Below are 23,190 nucleotides of genomic sequence, written 5' to 3' on the forward strand. Positions count from 1 at the left end.
CTTTTTTTTGTCCTCAGCCAATTAGCGGCCCAACGCCCTTTCCGCGCCTCATCCGGGTTCCCGGGACGGGAAATTGGCGTGGTAACCAGGCAACTACTGATCAATCCCCTCCCCGGCTGATTTGCGCATCAGGTAGTCGCCGCTCTACTCTCAACGGTGGCGAGCTGCAGTAGCCAAGTGCCCTGCCCCCGTTGCCATAACAGCAGTACACAACCCCTCCTTCCCCTCGCCCGCTTGCTAAACAGTCCTTCCCTCTCGGGACTAAGGGCCTCTCCAGAACTGCTTCTGATTGAGCAGAAACAGGGTCTGAGCCCCTTTGCTAAGGCGAATTGAGTGGGAGGGTTGGAGACTGCGCTTTAGGCTGGTGTACCAGAGGGCCCAAGGAAATTGGCCCAGTGGGGAGGGAAAAGTAGAAGAAATGAATGGAGCAGGGATTAGGGATGGCGCAATGGGAGCTGAGAGGAGAGGAGGAGGCATTGGTAGGGAAGATTGGAGAGCATGGCTTAAGGGGGAGGTGGGAAGAATGGGGGAGAGGGAAGCCCAGGAAATAGGGACACCCGGCTGCTGGAGGAGAGCTGGAGTCACTGTGAAGGACAGGAAAGGCCTGGGGGTGTGGGTGACATCCTGAAGGGAGGGGGTCCTCAGTGGAAAGTGTGAAGTGGGAGTTGAGAGTCAAAATGAGATGTTCACAGGGATAAGGAAAGAAGCCTAGAGTTGGTGGGTCAGAAGTCATGGGGGTGATGGGAGTGGCACGTGTCAATGACGATGAAGGAGCTGAAGGCTGGCAGAAGCTGATGAGACCTTCTTTTTCAGGAGGAGGACTGAGCTTATCTGACTCCAGAGCTTTCAGGAGGGAAGAAAGATGTCAGATGAAGATGATCTAGAAGACTCTGAGCCAGACCAGGATGATTCTGAGAAAGAAGAGGACGAGAAGGAGACAGAGGAGGGGGAGGACTACAGAAAAGAGGGGGAAGAGTTCCCTGAGGAAGTGAGAGCCTGGACAAGGAGGGGTCCTAGGGCTGAGGGGTGGGGTTGGGCAGGGGAGAGACACCTTACTCCACTTCTACCTGCAGTGGCTGCCCACCCCCCTCACGGAGGACATGATGAAGGAAGGGCTTTCTCTGCTCTGTAAGACAGGCAATGGGCTGGCTCATGCTTATGTCAAGCTGGAGGTTAAAGAGAGGTGCGTTTTGGGGGGACCAGATGAGGACTGTGAGACTGTAGGGCCCCTATCTCCTTTCCCACTGTCATTCCTGGGTGTTCTGGTTGAGAGTTTGACTCTTCTCATGCCTAGTGGAAAGGGAAGGACAGAATTTACTTTTCAGGAGCTCTGAGACTTCTCCTATCAAAGCTGACCTGGGGAATTGGAGATTGAGAGTATATGGGGGGATTCCTGCTGGATTCCCTTATTTGTCTTTCAGAGTATGGGTTCTCTGTCCTTCACAGACACAGGTCTCTCTGCCCACTGTTAAGAACCCACCTACCTTCTCTTACCCTTCTTCTCCCCTACCATCTGTTGCCCATTCTTCTCCCCATTATAAGCCATCTCCATATTGCCTTCTGCTTTAGCAACTCTGCCAGTCCTCACTGGGTGCTTAACCCTAAACCTGGTTCCTTCTCCCTCTTCCATCTCCTAGGGACCTGACAGACATCTACTTGCTGCGCTCCTACATCCATCTGCGCTATGTGGATATTTCTGAGAACCACCTGACAGACCTGTCTCCACTCAACTACCTCACCCACCTGCTCTGGCTCAAGGCTGATGGCAATCGGCTGCGAAGTGCCCAGATGAATGAACTGCCCTACCTGCAGATTGCTAGTTTTGCTTATAACCAGATTACTGACACTGAAGGCATCTCTCATCCTCGTCTTGAAACCCTGAATCTCAAAGGTGGGTCTTTAGGATGGGCTACACAAGATTCTTTCCTTCCTAGCCTGAGGCCAACAGAAGTGGGCAGTATGGTCCTTGGCTAGGGCACATGGCAGTCTGCATTCATTCATTCATTCAGATACGCAATATGATTCATTATGACAGTTCTACATGCTAACCATATAGGATCCAATAAGACAAGGAACGTCCCTATTCTCATATAGCTTATATTCTAATTGGGAGAGACAAACAAGTAACAACAAACACAGTAAGTACATTCATGTAGCATGTTAAAAGGAGACAAGTGCCTTGGAAAAAATAGATCAGAGTAAGAGGAATGGGGGACACAGGTGGCAATGTCAAATGGATTGGTTAGGACAACCATCACTGAGAAGATGACATTTGAGCAAAGAATTGAAGAAGGAGAGGGAATTAGACATGTCAGCTGCTTCATTCACTCTTCAAAGGCTTAGGTGGATATGTCCATCGGGACCTTGGACTACCTACCACACCACTTGCCTCAGGGCTCCAGAGGTATTAAGTCTGGAGCTGGCCTTCCTCAGTATCTACCCTGCTTTGCGAATGGTAGGATGATTTAGAGGCTCCCCAAATTCAGGCTCTAATGCTGAGCATTTGGAGTGGCCCTTTGAGCTCTTGAAACCCTCCTCCCCAGGGAACAGCATCCACATGGTGACAGGTCTGGACCCCGAGAAGTTGATCAGCCTGCACACAGTGGAGCTTCGGGGGAACCAGCTGGAAAGCACCCTGGGAATCAATCTTCCTAAGCTGAAGAACCTCTACCTGGTAGCTCATTGGGTCAGAGGGTGGTGCAGGGAAGAGGGCACTGTCCTGGGGGTCAGGATGCCTGCTTTCTAGTAGGCTCAGCTACTAACTTCATCATTATGATAATGACTGGTATTATTATCAAGCCCATAGTTGGTTCCAGATGCTGTGGAGATACACAGCCACCTAGCAAGGCTGATAATATATAATGTGTGGATAATACAGAGATAATTTACCTTGATACAGGTAGTAGCAAAATGGACCAGAATTGAGGTACAAACATCAGTCTGTGGAAATGTTTTAGGAAAACCCTCCTCTCAGACTGGGTTTTTCTTCAGCTCTTACACTACCACCACAACAATCATCAACATACGACTTCTGGGACCAAAGGTGTGGGGGTTTCTCCCCATACACCAAGTAGTAGACACCAGCTGGGTGATCTCTAATTCGATTCACTGTCTACCTGGGGATGGCATCAAATCCCACAGATTGAGGGCTCGGTTCCCAAGAGTGACCCCTACACCGCCCACATACACCAGTTGCAAGTCCAAGCCTCCAGAACTTCTGACACACCAGCTTCAACATGAAGCTGGTTCCCATGACCTCTTCTCTGGATTTAATTAATTTTCTAGAGTGGCTTTTTATTAGTTTATTGCAAGGGCAAAGGAAACAGATGAAGAGATGCTTAGGGCGAAGTATGGGGATATGGGTGCAGTGCTCCATGCCCTTCCCAGATGCATCACCCTCCAAAAGCTTTCACGTGTTCAGCTACCCAGAAGCTCTCTGGACCCAGTCCTCTTGGCTTTTCATGGAAGCTTCATGATCTTAGTATTCCTTCCCCCAGGAAACTGGGGAGGCTGTCGCTGGGGAGGGTCTTAAGAACCACAGTCAGGCCGGGCGCGGTGGCTCATGTCTGTAATCCCAGCACTTTGGGAGGCGGAGGCGGGCGGATCACCTGAGGTCCGGAGTTCGAAACCAGCCTGGCCAACATGGCGAAACTCTGTCTCCACTAAAAATACAAAAATTAGCCCAGTGTGCTGACATGCGCCTGTAATCCCAGCTACTAGGGAGGCTGAGGCAGCAGAATCGCTTGAACCCAGAAGGCAGAGTTTGCAGTGAGCTGAGATCACGCCACTGCAATCCAGCCTGGGAGACAGAGCAAGACTCCATCTCAAAAAAAAAAAAAAAAACAAAAAAAAAACAAAAGAAAAACACGGTGAAACCCCGTCTCTACTAAAAATACAAAAAAAAAAATTAGCTGGGTGTGGTGGCGGGCACCTGTGGTCCCAGCTACTCGGGAGGCTGAGGCAGGAGAATGGCGTGAACCCAGGAGGCGGAGCTTGCAGTGAGCCGAGATTGTGCCACTGCACTCCAGCCTGGGCAACAGAGCTAGACTCCGTCTCAAAAAAAAAAAAAAAAAAAGAATCACAATCAGAAAGAGGGAGTGGGGGGAAAGATTAGAGCTTTCTCTTGGAGCAGGTGAAAAGACGGCTGGAGAAGTTCCTGAGACCTGCCCCTGAGGCCCAGCACACCCAACTTTATAACAAAAGACTGCAAGAAGGGCTATTATGGGGGTTACAAGCTAGGGACTGTGGATGAAAACCGATATATATATTATATATAATTATATATTATATATAATTATATATAATATATAATTATATATTATATATAATATATAATTAATAGTTATATATAATATATAATTAATAGTTATATATAATATATAATATATATAATTATATATAATATATAATATAATAATATATAATATATAATTATATATTATATAATATATAATAATATATAATATATAATTATATAATATATAATTATATAATATATAAATATTATATATAATTGTATATATTATATATAATATATATTACATATAATATATAAAATTATATATAATAGTATATTTTATATAATATATTTTATGTAATATATATTTTATATTTTATATAAAATATAATATATATTATATATATAACATATATTATATTATATATAATATATAATATAATATATATAATATATAATATATAATATATGTTATATATAATATAATATATAATATATATTATATATTATATATAATATATATTATATAATATATATTATATATAATATAATATATGTTATATATAATATAATATATAATATATAATATATATTATATATAATATATATTATATAATATATATTATATATAATATAATATATGTTATATATAATATATATTATATATTATATATAATATGTTATATAATGTATATTATATATAATATATGTTATATAATATATATTATATAACATATATTATATATTATATATAATATATAATATATATAATATATAACATATAATATATATATATAAAAAATAACTCCACAGGAAGCCACTGAAATATTTAGTCTTTTAGACTCTTAAGCTTCGTTATTCTGGGATGGTGCTGATGCCAATCCTCAGTGGTGGCCTGGGGGCTCCTGGGCCAGGTAGGGGGTGGGTTGAAGCATCTCCTCCATCCCAAGTGGCTTTGATGGGGCGAATGGTAGAGGGTTACTGCTGACCTTTCTCTGGGATGGCAGCTTCTCCTGAACTTCTTTACTTTCTATACTGATCTCTACTCACCCCGACTCCTTTCTTCCACTCCTCCCTCTCTACCTCTTGGATTTCCTCTTTTGCTTTATCTCATTCTGACTTCTCTTTCTTCCCTATCCCTGCTCCCTCTCAATCAATCCACTGTGCCCTGGGGGTCTAGGCCCAAAACATGCTGAAGAAGGTGGAAGGCTTGGAGGATCTGAGCAATCTCACCACCTTGCATCTTCGAGACAACCAGATTGACACCCTGAGTGGCTTCTCCAGAGAAATGAAGTCATTGCAGTACCTCAACCTGAGGTATGCACCCTCTCCAAGCCCCACCTTGCCCCTACCCCTGACCAGGTGCAGCTTTTGAGTCTGTGTTCTTCCCTGGCCCAATCCCCCAGTCCTAGCCCACAGCTGGATTCTCAAGGAAAGCCCGGCTTTCCTTCCTTTCTTCTGCACTGAGTTGCAACACTAAATCCCTTATAGCTTGTGACCCCTGAATTTTTATTCATTCAATCCACAATTATTGAGAATGTGCTATGTGCCAGGCCTTGTGCTGTGTTTTGGGGACATTTAAAGCAATCAGAAGCTGGGCATGGTGGTTCATGCCTGTACTCCCAGCACTTTAGGAGGAAGGATCACTTGAGGCCAGGAGTTCAGGACCAGCCTGGGCAACCTAGTGAGACCATGTTTCTACAGAAGTGAAAATAATGGCCCGGCATGGTGGCTCACACCTGTAGTTCTAGCACTTTGGGAAGCCGAAGTGGGCAGATCGTTGGAGCCTAGGAGTTCAAGACCAGTCTGGGCAACATGGCAAAATCCCGTCTCTACCAAAAATACAAAAATTAGCCAGGCATGGTGACAGGCACCTGTAATCCCAGCTACTCAGGAGATTTAGGCAGGAGGATCACTGGAGCCTCGAGGTGGAGTTTGCAGTGAGCTGAGATAAAGCTGCTGCACTCCAGCCTGGGTGACAGAGCCAGACCCTGCCTCAAAAACAAAACAAAAATAAAATATTAAATAAAAATTAAAATATTAAATTAAAAATAAAAATTAGCTGAGCCTGGTGGTGCACACCTGTGGTTTCAGCTACTCAGGAGGCTGAGGTTGGAGGATCACTTGAGCCCAGGAGTTCAAGGTTGCAGTGAGCCATGATTGTGCCACTGCACTCCAGCCTGGGTGACAGAGTGAGCTGTCTCTAAAAGAAAGAAAGGAATCAGAGGTGATTCCTGTTCCTAAGGGGCTCACAGTCTGGCTCCAACTCTTTTTTCCTCACCCTATCCTATATAAGTTTCCACTGCCCTTCTCCATTTCCTCGGTCCTAATTCACCTTCCCATTTCCTGCCTCTCTTCTCCTGAGCCCCACCTGTAAGGGATGACCTTTTTACTGATTAAAAAAACACAAGATGTGCTCAGATTTGAGGAGAGAAGGACATTTGTAAGAAAATCTTTTGGTAGAAAGGCACTGAAGATCAGCAACTCTTGTCGGATGGAGGACTTTATGTGTGTTTATTTCAGCAAACATGTAAGGAAACTGCCTCTTTCCTTAGTCAACAAGACCAGATTCTTGAGCTGGCAATGGAAAGAGCATCTCCAAGTAGGGAGAGGTGGTTGCATCTGGAAGCCCCAACTCTCATCCTGACCCCCTGGGCATTCTCTTATTCATGAACTCTGCCACATGGATCTGGTGGGGTGTGTATCTGTGCCATCTTCCTGTTAATGATCTAGACAGGATGATGGACCCTTCCTGAGTGGCTATTAAATGGGGATGTTTTGAGAGTAAGTCGGGTGTGTGTGTGGAGGAGGGTGAGGGTGTCTCAATGATTGGCAGGTGCCTCTGGGGCCAGAGATGCTAAGCATCCAACAATGTATGGCAGAGTCCAGTACAAAGTTCCTGTAGCCCTCCTGGTGAGAAACACTGCATGAGGCTCAGCACGACCATGAGATCAGGCTGAAACACTTAAATAGATTTCATAAAAGCTTAAAGCCAGAACATGAAAATAAATAAAAGGCCAGGCATGGTGGCTCACGCCTGTAATCCCAGCACTTTGGGGGGGCCAAGGCAAGAGGACTGCTTGAGGCCAGGTGTTCAAGACAAACCTGGGCAACATAGTGAGACCCAGTCTCTACAAAAAATTTAAACATTAGCCAGGTGTGGTGGCACATGCCTGGAGGTACTTAGGAAGCTAAGGTGAGAGGATCACTTGAGCCCAGGAATTCAAGGCTGCAGTGAGCTATGATCATGCCACTGCACCCCCAACCGGGGTGACATAGTGAGACCCTGTCTCAATAAAAATAAAAATAAAAACAGAGTATCATATAATGAGGCACATTAGGAGATGAAGTTTATTCTTCAGGTTGGGAGGCTCCAACCCATCCATAGCCTTAGGTTCTCTTTGTGGAGAGCACGAACCGAGCATCCACCACCCTAAACTCCAGCTTAGATCCCAGTTCCTTGTCCACTGACCTAGGTCCTACAGGGTGGAGTGCAGTGGCTCGATCTCGGCTCACTGTAATCTCAAACTCCTGGGGTCAAGCAATCCCTCCTCCTCAGCTAAGTAGCAAGGACTACAGGTGTATGCCATCACGCCCAGCTAATTTTTTTATTTTTGGCTTTTGTACAGATGGGGTCTCGCTATGTTGCCCAGGCTGGGTCCTACCTTCTACCCTCCGTTTAGGTGTGATCACAGAAAATGTCTCTCCCTGTGAGGAAAATTTGCCCTCTCCTCCCCAGCTACAAGACAGGGTTGTGGCCTAGCTTTGCTGCACCAAAAGAACACATGAACATATTACAGAGTAGAATATGGCACTTAGGGATTCCTTGAAGGGCAGAAGCAGGACCAGAGCGGGGTCACACAGCACCTCTGCAGTAAATCTGGCAAGGCTTGGCAGGCCAGTCCTCACAGTGTTTCTAGGGAAACTGGAACCCCGAGAGTCCCCCAGAGGCCCCATTCCTAGCAACTGGCAACCAAAGCCCATTATTCCTGCATGAACCCCTCCTGACCACACTGGCAGGGGCAACATGGTGGCCGACCTGGGGGAGCTGGCCAAGCTTCGAGACCTGCCCAAGCTGCGAGCGTTGGTGCTGCTCGATAACCCATGCACGGACGAAACCAGCTACCGCCAGGAGGCCCTGGTGCAGATGCCATACCTTGAACGCCTGGACAAGGAATTCTATGAGGAGGAGGAACGGGCTGAGGCTGATGAGATTCGACAGAGGCTGAAGGAAGAAAAGGAGCAGGAGCCTGAGCCCCAGCGTGACCTGGAACCCGAACAGTCATTGATCTAGCAGCAGTTCTAGCCTCTAAAGATAGTAAGGAAGCCTGCGGGGAGGCAGTGGGAGGAGGCCAAGGGCTGGGCAGGTAGGGGAAGAGGCAAGAGGGGAAGCTGCTGCAGAAGGAGGTGGGAGAGGAAAGCATCAGACAAGCAGGACCCTTAAAGAGAGGAGGATTAGGAGTCAGGGAGAGGAAAAGGGACCCAAGGGGCCTGGGACCAGCTGAGAAAGACTTAGGAGGCCAGAAGAGTAAGTGAAAAGAATTGGGGTGGCAGGCAGAGGAGTTGGTGGGGGGTGGGGCAGCCATACCTGACACAGAGTGAAGTCGGCTAGGAAAGGACAGGTGTGGGTGCATGGTAGGGGCTGCAGGGGAAGGTTGGTGGTGTATGCAGCTGGACCTAGGAGAGAAGCAGGAGAGGAAGATCCAGCACAAAAAATCTGAAGCTAAAAACAGGACACAGAGATGGGGGAAGAAAAGAGGGCAGAGTGAGGCAAAAAGAGACTGAAGAGATGAGGGTGGCCGCCAGGCACTTTAGATAGGGGAGAGGCTTTATTTACCTGTTTTTTTTTTGTTTTTTTTTTGCCAGGTAGTCTTGCTTAGTCTCCAGGCTGGAGTGCAGTGGCACAATCTCAGCTCACTGCAACTTCCACCTCCTGGGTTCAAGCAATTCTCCTGCCTCAGCCTCCCGAGTAGCTGGGACTACAGGCGCATGCAACCGCGCCTGGCTAATTTTTGTATTTTTAGTAGAAACGGGGTTTCACCACGTTAGCCAGGATGGTCTGGATCTCCTGACCTCGTGGTCTGCCCGCCTCGGCCTTCCAAAGTGCTGGGATTACAGGGGTGAGCCACAGCGCCTGGTCCCTATTTACTTCTGTCTTCTACCTCCAGGAGATCAAAGACGCTGGCCATCAGACCTGATCAGACTCCCAGGGGCGGCCACCACATGTATGACAGAGGACAGAGGATGCCTGTTTTTGCCCCAAAGCTGGAAATTCATCACAACCTGAGGCCCAGGATCTGCTCTGTGCCGGTCCTCTGGGCAGTGTGGGGTGCAGAATGGGGTGCCTAGGCCTGAGCGCTGCCTGGAGCCTAGGCCGGGGGCCGCCCTCGGGCAGGCGTGGGTGAGAGCCAAGCCCGCGTGGGCCGCGGGGTGCTGGTAGGAGTGGTTGGAGAGACTTGCGAAGGCGGCTGGGGTGTTCGGATTTCCAATAAAGAAACAGAGTGATGCTCCTGTGTCTGACCGGGTTTGTGAGACATTGAGGCTGTCTTGGGCTTCACTGGCAGTGTGGGCCTTCGTACCCGGGCTACAGGGGTGCGGCTCTGCCTGTTACTGTCGAGTGGGTCGGGCCGTGGGTATGAGCGCTTGTGTGCGCTGGGGCCAGGTCGTGGGTGCCCCCACCCTTCCCCCATCCTCCTCCCTCCCCCACTCCACCCTCGTCGGTCCCCCACCCGCGCTCGTACGTGCGCCTCCGCCGGCAGCTCCTGACTCATCGGGGGCTCCGGGTCACATGCGCCCGCGCGGCCCTATAGGCGCCTCCTCCGCCCGCCGCCCGGGAGCCGCCGCCGCCGCCGCCACTGCCACTCCCGCTCTCTCAGCGCCGCCGTCGCCACCGCCACCGCCACCGCCACCGCCACTACCACCGGCTGAGTCTGCAGTCCCGAGGTGAAGCCCCCGCCAGGCCCAGAGCCCCTGTGGCTCCCTCCCCTCGCCGCGGCGCCCCTGCCTCCTTTACCCGGTGCCGCTGCGCACCTCTCCGCATCTCTGGCCCGGTGCAGCTGCGCACCTGCTCCGCCGCCCGCGCCCAGGGCGCCTTCCCTCCCTGGCCTTCCCCGCCCGCTGCCTTCGCTTTCTGGCCCTCTGCGCGCCTATCTCTAACTGCGCCTCTCCACCCTTGCCTGCCTCTCTCCCGGTGCTCGCCCTCATCTACGGTTCTATTTGTTTCTAAGTTGGGAGCCTCTCCGGGCGGTGCATTTTTATCCTGGAGCGTCCCCTTTGGTTTGCATTTGGGGAAATGTCTTCTCTCACCGTTCCTCACATCCCCCAGACTTCCCTTGGACTCCCCTCTCTCCTGCTCTTCCCCACGGCGCCCCTCTCCGTTCGCGCTTCCTCCCCTCTGCTGCATGGGGGAGAGATGGAAGAAATGGGGATCTGTCGAGGCGCAGAGGGGAGGACAGGCCCAGCTCGCCTCCACTCCCCACCGGCTCTTATCCTCTTCACTTCCCGCTGCAACCCCCAGGGACTGCAGGGCCTTTCTCAGGACCCTCTTCCCCGACACCTGTATTGCATGCGCCTTTCGCGGGAAGAGGAGGGACACACGTTTGGGAGCGAGTGGGACCTTGGGGAAGGGGCAGTGTTCAGGCAGCTGGGGTGTTAAGTTGGGGAGGTATGGGGGCTCTGGAAGAGAGGCCCAGGCAGCCCATCCTCTTCTTGGCTCCCAGGAGAAATGCAAGCCTGGCAGCCATTCCGCTCTGAGGAGATCTGGGGGAACCCCACCGGCTGGCCAAGCTGCAAAGAGGCGCGGGAACCACTGTCGTGCCCCTCCCCTCCTCACTGCAGTGTTCTCCCATCTCATCATTTGATCGTACCCCGCCCCCCACTGCAGTGACCTCCCCTTCCTCACTGCATTGACCTTCTCCTCTTCCCAGGGGGGAGGGGGAATCCCTTCTACAGCCCTAGACTGCAGCCAGCGCCTCCCTACCCACCCCCCACCCACTGCAGTAACCTCTTTCCCATCCCTCCCAGCCTCCCGCCCCGCCCATTGATCTCAGGCTCCACCCCTCTAAGCCTCTTATCTTTCTCCTTCCTTCCCTTCCACCCGAGGAGATCCCAGCCATCATGTCCATAGAGAAGATCTGGGCCCGGGAGATCCTGGACTCCCGCGGGAACCCCACAGTGGAGGTGGATCTCTATACTGCCAAAGGTAATGGGTGTGGCATGGGCCTTCCTACAGCCCTAGCTTTTCCACGGCCAGGCTGGGTTCGGCCAGGGGTTCAGAGGCCTTTTTTGATACCCAGGGGGATGGGGTGCTGGGCCAGGCTCACAAGCCTGGGTTGTGGCGGTTGGATCCTCCCTGTCCGGGGAGCCAGGGTAGGTGGGTCTGTGTTCGAGTTTAGCGTGTGAGGCATGTCCTGCCTCCATGTGTCTGCCTGTGCACTTGCATGTGTGCAGACGTGTGCTGCAAGCAATTTTCTTTCTGCGGGCTCCCACTTGTGCATGTGGGGCCTCAGACGGGTGGATGAGGAGGCCACTTCTTGTGCATCTGCCTCAGTGTGTGTGTGGGGTGGGGGTCGGGGGATGTTAGGGAGCAGTGTGGGGAGAGAGCTAGATGTGGTAGGCAGACAGTTTAGAGCCAGAAGGCTGAAGGACTCCCTGGCCCCTGTGTCCTCTTCACTCCCTCTCATTCCATGTTCCTCCTTTAGGTCTTTTCCGGGCTGCAGTGCCCAGTGGAGCCTCTACGGGCATCTATGAGGCCCTGGAGCTGAGGGATGGAGACAAACAGCGTTACGTAGGCAAAGGTGAGGTCCTTTCTCTTTTCCACACTCTCCCCCACCTCAGCCTTATGCCCCTACCTCACACCAGTCCCCAGTCCTCCTCTAGCATGCCTTCCCCTCCTCCCATTGATCCCTTCCGGCCCCTCCTGGCCTGACCCAGTCCAGCCTCTTTCTTTCCCCAGGTGTCCTGAAGGCAGTGGACCACATCAACTCCACCATCGCGCCAGCCCTCATCAGCTCAGTGAGGCCTGCTCTTTGCTGGGGATAGCAGGGCCAGAGTTCTGGAAGGAATCCCAGAGCAGGGCAGGAGGAAGGGAAGAAAGAAGGCCCACTCTTAGGAATCATGGTTACAAGGGGGAAGGGTGGGGAACAGCTTCCTTACTGCCCCCTGCTCCCATGGGAGTTCAGGTCCCCTAATCCAGGTAGGCCCCTGTCACAGGGACCTGGTTGGACCCTGGCCAAATGTGAGCTTGGGTGTGAATGAGGGGACCCTCTGCCTTAGGGCTCAGCCTCCAGCCTGGCCCTGGGTGATGGAGGCTCTGCCCTCAGGGTCTCTCTGTGGTGGAGCAAGAGAAACTGGACAACCTGATGCTGGAGTTGGATGGGACTGAGAACAAATGTGAGCCGGGGCCGGGAGAAAGTGGGGAAGCGTCAGGGTGGGGAGGCGTGGAGCAGATAGAGAGCTGAAGGGCCAGTGCTGTAGTGGCTTCCTCAGGAATGACTGTCAGGGGCATTCTCCTCTCAAAGCCAGAGCAAGGGGAGATGAGTTTAGCTGCAGAGGGAAGGACCAACAGTAGGCAGAAGGAAGACCTTCTTTGCAGCATACAGAGGAGGGGGATGGCCTGAGAGAGTCTGTGGTCTCAGGGATATTTAGAAAGAGGTGTGGCTCTCTGCCGTTTCCAATCTCCTCCTCCCCACCCATTCCTCTCCCTGCTGTTTTCAAGAGAGCATGGATGAGGTGTTGCTGGGGCAGGGGTGGGGAGGGAGGAGGGGGTCTCCTTTACTGGCTCCTTTTGGAGACTACAGATGGAGGCAGGAGCTAGAAAGGAGAAGGGGACATTGTGCTCAGCACCTTCCTTTATAATCTCCTAGCCAAGTTTGGGGCCAATGCCATCCTGGGTGTGTCTCTGGCCGTGTGTAAGGCAGGGGCAGCTGAGCGGGAACTGCCCCTGTATCGCCACATTGCTCAGCTGGCTGGGAACTCAGACCTCATCCTGCCTGTGCCGGTGAGCAATAAGCCAGGCCTGCGGCTCTCCCAGGGGCGGGTGGGGGAGGGAGCATGCAACTCATGAGGAATGATGGGAGGAAAGTGAATTGAGGGAGGTAAAGAGGAAGGATGGGGACGTGAGACTTAGTCCGGAAAGCTGGGGGAAGTTTGGGATCTTGGGTTAACACTCCTGGGGCGGGCAGGGAGGGGCTCTTTGACCCTTCTGTCTTTCTGTGGCTCCCCAGGCCTTCAATGTGATCAATGGTGGCTCTCATGCTGGCAACAAGCTGGCCATGCAGGAGTTCATGATCCTCCCAGTGGGAGCTGAGAGCTTTCGGGATGCCATGCGACTAGGTGCAGAGGTCTACCATACACTCAAGGGAGTCATCAAGGACAAATACGGCAAGGATGCCACCAATGTGGGGGATGAAGGTGGCTTTGCCCCCAATATCCTGGAGAACAGTGAAGGTGAGGCCAGGAGCCCCACTCCCAGCTCTAAGTCTTACCCTATTGTGGGACATCAGAAAGGGCGACACAGTTCACCAAGTCCTGAGTAGGCGTGGAGGGTCCTAGGACTCTGCAAACTCCAAAAGGTACCAGTTCTTACAGTGGATTGCAGAGAGCCTGCCAAATTCACATGCAGACCTAGGGGGACAGTATTTTTTTTTTTTTTTTTTTGAGACGGAGTCTTGCTCTGTCACGCAGGCTGGAGTGCAGTGGCTCGATCTCAGCTCACTGCAAGCTCCGCCTCCCGGGTTCACGCCATTCTCCTGCCTCAGCCTCTCCGAGTAGCTGGGACTACAGGCGCCCGCCACCACGCCCGGCTAATTTTTTGTATTTTTTAGTGGAGACAGGGTTTCACTGTGGTCTCGAACTCCTGACCTTGTGATCGGCCCGCCTCAGCCTCCCAAAGTGCTGGGATTACAAGCGTGAGCCACCACGCCTGGCCAGGGGACAGTCTTTTACCTGCCTAGCCAGATGTGTTAGCATCTGTTAAGTTGCCACTGGAAGGCCGGGCGCGGTGGCTCACACCTGTAATCCCAGCACTTTGGGAGGCTGAGGCGGGTAGATCACCTGAGGTCAGGAGTTTGAGACCAGCCTGGCCAACAAGGTGAAACCCCATCTCTACTAAAAATACAAAAATTAGCTGGGCCTAGTGGCGTGTGCCTGTAATCACAGATACTAGCGGGGCTGAGGCAGGAGGATCGCTTGTACCCGGGAGGCAGAGGTTGTGGTGAGCCGAGATCATGCCTCTGCACTCCAGCCTGGGCAACAGAGCAAGACTCCGTCTCAAAAAAAAAAAAAAAAAAGTTGTCACTGGAGCCCTTGGGAATACTGGGAGATGGTCTGGATGACCTGGTGGATTCATCCCATCCATTCGAAATCTGTCCTGTCCCCGTCCCAACCTCCTAGGCCTCTAGAATCCCTAATTTTTCTGTGCCTTGGGGGAAACTGTATAGGGAATGGAAAGAATATAGGTAGTGGTTAAGAGTTAAGGTTCTGGGGCCAAATAACCTGGATTTATTTGAACCTTGACTTGTGGAGTTACTGCTGGTGATCTTTCTTACTTCTCTCTGGAAATAATAACAGAATCTAGCTCCTGGTAGTGTGAGGCTTAAATGAAATATATATAAAATGCTTAGATGACATGATACCAATGAAAGTATAGTAAGTATTATTAAGAGAATTCCACTCCTCTGTGTTCCTAGAAGATGGCCTCTCCTCCCAGACCTGGGGATAACCCCAACAGCAACCCCGCCACACTTCCCTCAGGAACAGCCCTCCACCTCTGCCCTGAATGTCTTTTCTTTCCCTCCTCCTCCTTGCCCATCCCTCCTGCTTGTACTATAATCTCACTGTATTCTGTCCCCAGCCTTGGAGCTGGTGAAGGAAGCCATCGACAAGGCTGGCTACACGGAAAAGATCGTCATTGGCATGGATGTTGCTGCCTCAGAGTTTTATCGTGATGGCAAATATGACTTGGACTTCAAGTCTCCCACTGATCCTTCCCGATACATCACTGGGGACCAGCTGGGGGCACTCTACCAGGACTTTGTCAGGGACTATCCTGGTGAGAGGAAGTGGTGTGAGGGGGAGGTCTGGGGGCAGGCAGGGATGTGTCCCAGCAACTCTGGACCTTATGGGGTGCTGACTCAGGCACCAGGTGGGGGTGTCCTAAGAAGAACCTGAGAACCAGGGAGAGGGTGCAGGAGCCACCTGCAAAGACTGGGCTTTGTATGTAGTGTAAAAATGCAGGTACCCGTGACCAATCTGTTCTATCTGTCTCAGATCCTGATTAAAGTCATGGGTTCTGAAAACTACTGGGGTTATGGGGAAGGCTCTGGAAGGAACCAGGGATGATATGAGTGTGACTGGATCTAGCAGAGAACTAGAACATTTCAGTATCTTTGATTGATGAAATTGTGGATGCTGAGTGGAGCTGGGACTGATGTGTGAGTAGAAAGAAGGCTGAGGGGGACTGAATTAGCTTCTGCAAGTCTGCCCAGGGCCTTTATCTCAGGATGGAGGCAGTTGGTCGCCATCTTCCTGACACAGAGCGAAAGAAAATCAACATAATTGCAGAATTAAGGATTTGGATTAGCAATGAGGAAGGGCTTGCTGGCAGTGAGAACAGGAAAATGCAAAGCTAGGTTGTGAACCCTTGTTACTGGAAGATTTTTTTTGGGGGGGGGTGGGGTTGTTTTTTTGTTTTTGTTTTTGTTTTTTGAGACAGAGTTTGACTCTTCTTGCCCAGGCTGGAGTGCAATGGCGCCATCTCGGCTCACCACAACCTCCACCTCCCGGATTCAAGCGATTCTTCTGCCTCCGCCTCCCGAATAGCTGGGATTACAGGCATGTGCCACCATGCCTGGCTAATTTTGTACTTTTAGTAGAGACAGGGGTTTCTCCATGTTGGTCAGGCTGGTCTCCAACTCCTGACCTCAGGTACTCCATCCACCTTGGTCTCCCAAAGTGCTGGGATTACAGGCGTGAGCCACCATGCCTGGCTGGTTTGCTTTTAATTAACTTTTTTTTTTTTTTTTTTTTTTTTTTTTTTTTTTTTTTTTGTAGAGACAGGGTTTAGCCATGTTGCTCATGGCTGGTCTCAAACTACTGGGCTCAAGTGATCTGCATGCCTCGGCCTCCCAAAGTGCTGGGATTACAGGCATGAGCCACTGTGCCCAGCCTATGGAAGTGGCGTGAGATCTCTGCTCACTGCACGATTCTCTTAGCCTCCCAAGTAGCTGGGATTACAGGCGTGCACCACGATGCTTGGCTAATTTTTGTATTTTTAGTAGAGATGGGGTTTTACTATGTTGGCCAGGGAACTCCTATCCTCAAGTGATCCGTTCACCTCAGTATCCCAAAGTGCTGGGATTACAGGCATGAGCCACTGTGCCTGGCCTCTCCATGTAAGGTTTTATGAAATAAGAATCAGGAGCCAGGCGTGGTGGCTCATGCCTGTAATCCCATTACTTTGGGAAGCCGAGGCAGGAGGACTGCTTGAATCCAGGAGTTCGAGACTGGCCTGGCAATACAGTGAGACCTCATCTCTACAAAAATTTTAAAAATTAGCTGAGTGTGGTGCCACACACCTATAGTCCCTGCTACTCAGGAGGCTGAGGTGGCAGGATCACTCGATTGGGGGAGGTGGAGGTTGCAGTGAGCTGAGATTGTGCCACTGCACTCCAGCCTGGATGACAGAATGAGGCTCTGTCAAAAAAAAAAAAAAAAGTTAAGAATCAGTTAGGGCAGGCTTACACTGGGGGGATTTGTCTTAGCAAGGATGAGCAGGTGTAGTTAACCAAGGGCCTGTCCATTTCAGGGAATAAAGGGGCATGTTCCTGCCTGATGTAGAGACCCAGGGAAGATGAACACCTCCCCCCCCCACCATGCTCTCTCTGCAGTGGTCTCCATTGAGGACCCATTTGACCAGGATGATTGGGCTGCCTGGTCCAAGTTCACAGCCAATGTAGGGATCCAGATTGTGGGTGATGACCTGACAGTGACCAACCCAAAACGTATTGAGCGGGCAGTGGAAGAAAAGGCCTGCAACTGTCTGCTGCTCAAGGTCAACCAGATCGGCTCGGTCACTGAAGCCATCCAAGCGTGAGTGACTTCTGGCCCTCTCCTGTGTGGTCCTCGTTTCTATAAGACTCCTTTTGCAAGTGCTCCAGCCTAATTCTACCCAGGGGTGCCAAAGAGAGCGGGGAACCTGGAATCATCCTCACAGTTCTCTCACCTCTGCCCCTCCACCCCTGATTCTCTGCTCCCCTCCCAGATAGCTTTCCCCTAGATGTTTCCTGACATAGACCAAGGTTGGGGCTGGGAAGAGAGTGCCCAGTGTGAGAGCTGGAGAATCAGTGCTGTGTGTGGATACAGGTGCAAGCTGGCCCAGGAGAATGGCTGGGGGGTCATGGTGAGTCATCGCTCAGGAGAGACTGAGGACACATTCATTGCTGACCTGGTGGTGGGGCTGTGCACAGGCCAGGTGAGTGAGGCAGCCTGGTGAGTGAAGAGAACTCTCTGTGGGATTGGTATTTCTAGCTCACCCACCTGGTCTCTCCTTCCAGGTGTTTGAGGGTGTCAGGGGAGTTTCAGGAGAGCAGAAGTTTCCTTTCAGGGGTGAGAGGGCAGTCACTGAGCTGCAAATCCTTTGAAATGTTTCAGATCAAGACTGGTGCCCCGTGCCGTTCTGAACGTCTGGCTAAATACAACCAGCTCATGAGGTGAGGGTCCCTGGGGTGGGAGCCCCTGGCCCAGATGGCTAAAGGCCCCATTTGCCTGCCAGACCATCTGTAGCACCCAGGGCCTGGATAACAGTCCATTTCCTGGATAACAGTCCAACAGATAATATTGGTTTTTGCTTCCTGGGTTTATTGATGGCCTGATTGACAGATCCCAGAGATCACATGGGAAAGCCAGGGAATGCTAAGCCTTGGGGCAGGACACAAAAGCAGGTGGTGTGGGGGTGGTTGGAGTCTGGGGGACCCCTAAAGAGAGAAGCAGAATCCTCCTGCATCCCTGACCACTTCCTTTGTGGTTCATCTCTCTCAGAATTGAGGAAGAGCTGGGGGATGAAGCTCGCTTTGCCGGACATAACTTCCGTAATCCCAGTGTGCTGTGATTCCTCTGCTTGCCTGGAGACGTGGAACCTCTGTCTCATCCTCCTGGAACCTTGCTGTCCTGATCTGTGATAATTCACCCCCTGAGATCCCCTGAGCCCCAGGGTGCCCAGAACTTCCCTGATTGACCTGCTCCGCTGCTCCTTGGCTTACCTGACCTCTTGCTGTCTCTGCTCGCCCTCCTTTCTGTGCCCTACTCATTGGGGTTCCGCACTTTCCACTTCTTCCTTTCTCTTTCTCTCTTCCCTCAGAAACTAGAAATGTGAATGAGGATTATTATAAAAGGGGGTCCGTGGAAGAATGATCAGCGTCTGTGATGGGAGCGTCAGGGTTGGTGTGCTGAGGTGTTAGAGAGGGACCATGTGTCACTTGTGCTTTGCTCTTGTCCCACGTGTCTTCCACTTTGCATATGAGCCGTGAACTGTGCATAGTGCTGGGATGGAGGGGAGTGTTGGGCATGTGATCACGCCTGGCTAATAAGGCTTTAGTGTATTTATTTATTCATTTTATTTGTTTTTCATTCATCCCATTAATCATTTCCCCATAACTCAATGGCCTAAAACTGGCCTGACTTGGGGGAACGATGTGTCTGTATTTCATGTGGCTGTAGATCCCAAGATGACTGGGGTGGGAGGTCTTGCTAGAATGGGAAGGGTCATAGAAAGGGCCTTGACATCAGTTCCTTTGTGTGTACTCACTGAAGCCTGCGTTGGTCCAGAGCGGAGGCTGTGTGCCTGGGGGAGTTTTCCTCTATACATCTCTCCCCAACCCTAGGTTCCCTGTTCTTCCTCCAGCTGCACCAGAGCAACCTCTCACTCCCCATGCCACGTTCCACAGTTGCCACCACCTCTGTGGCATTGAAATGAGCACCTCCATTAAAGTCTGAATCAGTGCACTGTTGTGTCTAAGGAGTCTTACTCTAGTCCCTATGAGGGGAGAGAAGATGGAGCACCTGGAAGCTGGTGAAACTGGATAGCAGAGCTGGGGAGGCACAAAAAGAGGAAGACAAACTGAACAAATATGGCCGAGATGATGGCACTGCCTACCCCATTCTGGCTAGGTGGGGTGCATGTGGCCCCTGCTTTCTTAGCAGAAGCCTTGGCTCCCAGACCCAGGTGAATTAAGGGGTTCAAGAGCCCCTAAAAGCATAAAATATTTTGTGTGTGTGTGTGTGCACGCGCATTTTGGGGGAAAGGGGGTCTAAGGTGTTTTCATATCCAAAGGGCTTGTGGACTGGAGCAGCTCCTGTACTGGGCCTCTGCCAACAAAACCCTGGCTGGTTCTCGAATGGAACAGGACTTCATGGCCATTACCCACTGCAAGATGGGGAAATGGGAAGGAAGAATGGTTCCGGGGTAGTATACGGAAGGACCTAAGGAAACAGAGTCCTCCAATAAACTGAAGATTCAGGAACAAAAGTGCTTAACAGACCCCTGGCTGGGTCAGACTAATAGTAGGTTTCCAATATGTGGCTAGAGACATACTACTCCTTAGCTATAACTCGTTAACTCTTATGGGGCCTCAGCGTTGAGATGCTCATTCTAGGTACCCCCGAGGGGGACAAATCCCTTCCTTCCTAGTGGCTTGGATGCAAGGTTGCGTCCCACAGATAGGGTTTGCACATGGGAGATCTAACCACTAGAGGGAGTCAGAGTTTTGCAGGACGCCATACTGGACGCCAAGTGGGAGGAACTTCAAGGCTGTCCCCTGCGGGCCTCCCGCTCTGCTTCTGCTAAGGTCTGGTCCTGGCTCCCTCTGCCATCCTGCCCAGCTCCAAGGCTAAAATAGGTTCTAGTTCTGTATGGGTAGGGCCCATTTCTTTTCTTGCCCTCCTTCCCGGGTCCCTGACACCTCAGCCACTTTCAGTTCAAAGAGCTTCATGCCCCCTTTCCATTTCTGTGCCTTTTAGTTTCAGTGTGGGCATCTCATCTTTCCCTTTTCTCCTGTCTCCTGGCGACCCTTTATGCCTCCCTTGGGGTTTCCTGTACTTTCCTCTGTGCCTCTCAGTTTTCTCTGGGGTCCCTGATACCCATCTTACTTTAGTAACTCCCAGACTGACCAGGACTATTCTAGTTTGAGCCCAGTTGCTAGCCTCTGTCCTTTCTTTCATCCCTCCTCACCAGGTCGCCTTCTCTGACAGTCTGGCCCCCCAACCCCCAAAGTACCGGGGTTGGATTGGGTTACAGCTAGCTCTGCCTGGGCCTCCCAGGCCCTTCTCTCCACTTTCCCTTTGTGCCGTTGCCTGGAGACCAGTGGGTTGTGGGGGGCTGAGCCAGAGAGGGAGCTGGGGTGAGGGATGGCTGGGGCTGTGCGTGTGTGTGTGTGTGTGTGTGTGTGTGTGAGAGATGTCCCCTGCAGCTGGACTATAAGCCTGGCCCTCAGGTAGGGGAGGAATGGGAGAGGGTAGACAATGGTTTCTTTTGTGACTCTCACCATCCCCTATCCCCACATATGCCTAAATTTTTCTTTTAGTATCCATTGTAGCCCATTCCTTAGTGATTAAAAAACAAGGGAGAAGAGCTCAGCCTGGAAGGGATTTGGAAAGGGCTTGAGCCAAGGCCCAGTGGGAGACTGAACTGAGTGGTACAGAAAGAGAGGAAATGCCATGGGGAGAGAGGGTGAGAGGGAAAGGGGGAGCCCTGGAACAAAGTCAGGGGTGGGGAGGAGCAGCAGCTACCCTAGAGCAAGAGGAAGGGAGTCGGGGTGCATAGGGAGACAGGGAGCTGGCCTGGTCTCAGGGAGGCCCTGGGAGGAAGGTGTGCATGGAGTGGTAAAGTGAGTGCCAACCAATTCAAGGGACTTCAGAGTGATGACTCATTCCCAGGCCAAGGAAGTGTTCCTGTTCCTGCGCCCAGTTCCCCAGTGCTCTGGAATCTTGTTTAGAGCTTTTGAGTATTCCCAGAACTTTGTTGAATCTGGCCCAAGGAATTGTGAGACAAAAATCTACTGAGCTGCTCCAGAGCCAACCTCCTTCCTTCCCTGAAGGCAGGTGGGATCTTGCCAATTCAGGGCCCACCCTTAGCCTCCAGCAAGACTGGCCCCACAAGTACCCAACCCCCACCCCAAATCTGGAGCTCTACTGAGGGCTCCTAATCCACACTCCAGCTCCAGCTCTTCCGGCTTGCCAGCCTGCCTCCCTCCCATTCTCTGGCCTTCCCAATTTCTGCTGCCAAAAATCACCCTGTGTCCTTTGTCCTGGGAGATGTTGCCGCTTGGTGGAGGGCCAGGAGGGAGCCCAGGAGAAGGAACTGGTGGTGGGCTGGCGGAGGTGCTGGCTTCACGGCCGGGAGCAGACTGACTGCCAGAGGCTACCTGGAGAGCAGGGGAGGGAGAGGAAGGGTTGGGAGGAGCCTGCAGTCTGTGGTGGGGACTGTCTCCACCTTAGAACAAGTGGGATTGAGGAACAAGGATACCCAGGGATTTGGGTCCACATTAAGCCCAGTCTTCACCCGACTGCTTCCCTGTGACCCAGGGGATCTTTAGTGATGACTTTCAACAGATTTGAGAAGGAAAATGGAGATGCCACTAGATGGAAGGCCTGAGGATGGTGTCTCACTCCTCTAAGCTGTATCCCTTACCTATCTGCCCATGGGCTTGCCAGCAACACCCCCCCCCCAACATCTGTCATTTCCTTTAACTGCCCTCGTTTCCCATCTCCATTTTTTCTTTTTTTTTTTTGAGACGGCGTCTCGCTCTGTCTCCCAGGCTGGAGTGCAGTGGCGCGATCTCTGCTTGCTGAAACCTTTGCCTCCCAGGTTCAAGGATTCTCCTGCCTCAGCCTCTGAGTAGCTGGGATTACAGGCATGCGCCACCACACCCGGCTAATTTTTGTATTTTTAGTAGAGACGGGGTTTCGCCATGTTGGCCAGGCTGGTCTTGAACTCCTGACAAGTGACCCACCCGACTCAGCCTCCGAAAGTGCTGAGATTACAGGCGTGAGCCCCCGCACCGGCCCCATCTCCATTTTCTTTTCCCATCCATGATCTTTCCTCTTCCATACTGCCGCCAGCCAAAGGCCTTGTTCAGCTTACATTTCCTTCCAATCTTCTTATCCCCCTCTTCCCCATTCTGCCCGCCCAAGTAAACCCTCCTCGGCTCTACTGGGAGCCCCCACCCCCAGGATCCAGCCAGCCCGGTGTCTCCCACCCTTCTTTCCCATCCAGAGCCCTCCTTTCTCACCCAGAACCTATTTTCCCTAGAATTGGCACCTGGGCCCACCTCGTTCATCCCTTCTTAAGGTTCCTCACGCGTTCCCTCCATTCTCCTCACGGACGTTTCCTCTGGACTTCTCTCTCTCCAGCATTCCTTCATCCCCCCACCCCCAATTCTTATATTTATGACTCTTTTGTCAACACTAATCACCCCCAAAAGCTTTACTTTTTCCAGAAGCCCCATCTTTCTATATATGTCATCTTTTCAATTTTTCTCTCTCCTTATGACCCCAAACTTCCATCCCATGCTCTCTGATAATAGCCCCCAAACCCATCTGGCTCCATCTCTGCCACAGATCCCTCACCCCAAGCTTCTCTCACTTCTCACCAGGCACCCACAAAGCCCCCAGGCAGCTCCATCTTTCCAATCCAATCCCATTATCCCAATCTCTACCCCAGGATCCCCCAAACTCCTCCCACTTCACCTCTGCCACAGACCCGCTCGCCCCCAAACTTCAGCCTCCCCTCATCTGCCCTCACCACCCACAGCCCCTCCTACCTAGCCCTCTCCCGCGCCAGGCCCGCGGGCTCCCCACATTCCGCCACGGCTAGCCCTCCCCGCGCCCCGGCCCCCTCGGCCTCGGCCTCGGCCAACTCGCGCTGCGCCTCCCCCTCTCCGGCTCCCCCTCTCTCCCCC

The 23,190-nt window shown here is 51.6% G+C and overlaps 2 protein-coding genes and 2 long non-coding RNA genes across 12 annotated transcripts in view; 2 read left to right on the plus strand and 2 right to left on the minus strand.

Moving 5' to 3' along the window:
• LOC134728466 (uncharacterized) overlaps positions 1 to 10,097 on the minus strand; it is a 41,627-nt gene extending 31,530 nt beyond the window's left edge. The window contains exon 1 of the long non-coding RNA XR_010108888.1: positions 9,979 to 10,097. This is a non-coding gene — a long non-coding RNA (uncharacterized LOC134728466). The remainder of the gene's footprint in view (positions 1 to 9,978) is intronic.
• Positions 10 to 9,750, plus strand: LRRC23 (leucine rich repeat containing 23). Of its 7 annotated transcripts, none has more exons than XM_057299367.2 (7): positions 12 to 132; positions 814 to 988; positions 1,074 to 1,183; positions 1,638 to 1,891; positions 2,544 to 2,674; positions 5,418 to 5,554; positions 9,406 to 9,750. In XM_057299367.2, the coding sequence occupies exons 2-7, from the start codon at positions 863 to 865 to the stop codon at positions 9,584 to 9,586; spliced, it is 939 nt and encodes a 312-aa protein (XP_057155350.1). In that variant the 5' UTR covers positions 12 to 132; positions 814 to 862; the 3' UTR covers positions 9,587 to 9,750. The 7 variants fall into 7 exon arrangements, with proteins under 7 accessions (XP_008971913.1, XP_057155350.1, XP_003820318.1 ...); XM_003820270.4 differs by lacking the exon at positions 9,406 to 9,750 and adding an exon at positions 8,258 to 8,555; XM_034935256.2 differs by lacking the exon at positions 9,406 to 9,750 and adding an exon at positions 8,258 to 8,555 and having other exon boundaries at positions 126 to 479.
• ENO2 (enolase 2) lies at positions 9,411 to 19,237 on the plus strand. 3 transcript variants are annotated; one of them, XM_008973662.6, is made up of 12 exons: positions 9,411 to 10,180; positions 11,342 to 11,438; positions 11,938 to 12,033; positions 12,192 to 12,250; positions 12,559 to 12,628; positions 13,102 to 13,235; positions 13,462 to 13,684; positions 15,090 to 15,287; positions 17,125 to 17,326; positions 17,600 to 17,708; positions 17,888 to 17,946; positions 18,275 to 19,237. In XM_008973662.6, the coding sequence occupies exons 2-12, from the start codon at positions 11,354 to 11,356 to the stop codon at positions 18,342 to 18,344; spliced, it is 1,305 nt and encodes a 434-aa protein (XP_008971910.2). In that variant the 5' UTR covers positions 9,411 to 10,180; positions 11,342 to 11,353; the 3' UTR covers positions 18,345 to 19,237. The 3 variants fall into 3 exon arrangements, with proteins under 3 accessions (XP_008971910.2, XP_063449414.1, XP_008971911.2); XM_063593344.1 differs by having other exon boundaries at positions 9,970 to 10,180; positions 10,957 to 11,438; XM_008973663.5 differs by having other exon boundaries at positions 10,007 to 10,180; positions 11,339 to 11,438.
• LOC117975361 (uncharacterized) lies at positions 18,833 to 22,897 on the minus strand. Its single transcript, XR_008620348.3, has 2 exons — positions 22,561 to 22,897; positions 18,833 to 21,654 (listed from the first exon to the last, which is right to left on the minus strand). It is a non-coding gene; the product is annotated as an uncharacterized LOC117975361 (long non-coding RNA).
• Positions 22,898 to 23,190: the final 293 nt, after the last annotated feature.

The sequence above is a fragment of the Pan paniscus genome, chromosome 10, assembly GCF_029289425.2.
Source record: "Pan paniscus chromosome 10, NHGRI_mPanPan1-v2.0_pri, whole genome shotgun sequence".
Lineage (NCBI taxonomy): Eukaryota > Metazoa > Chordata > Mammalia > Primates > Hominidae > Pan > Pan paniscus.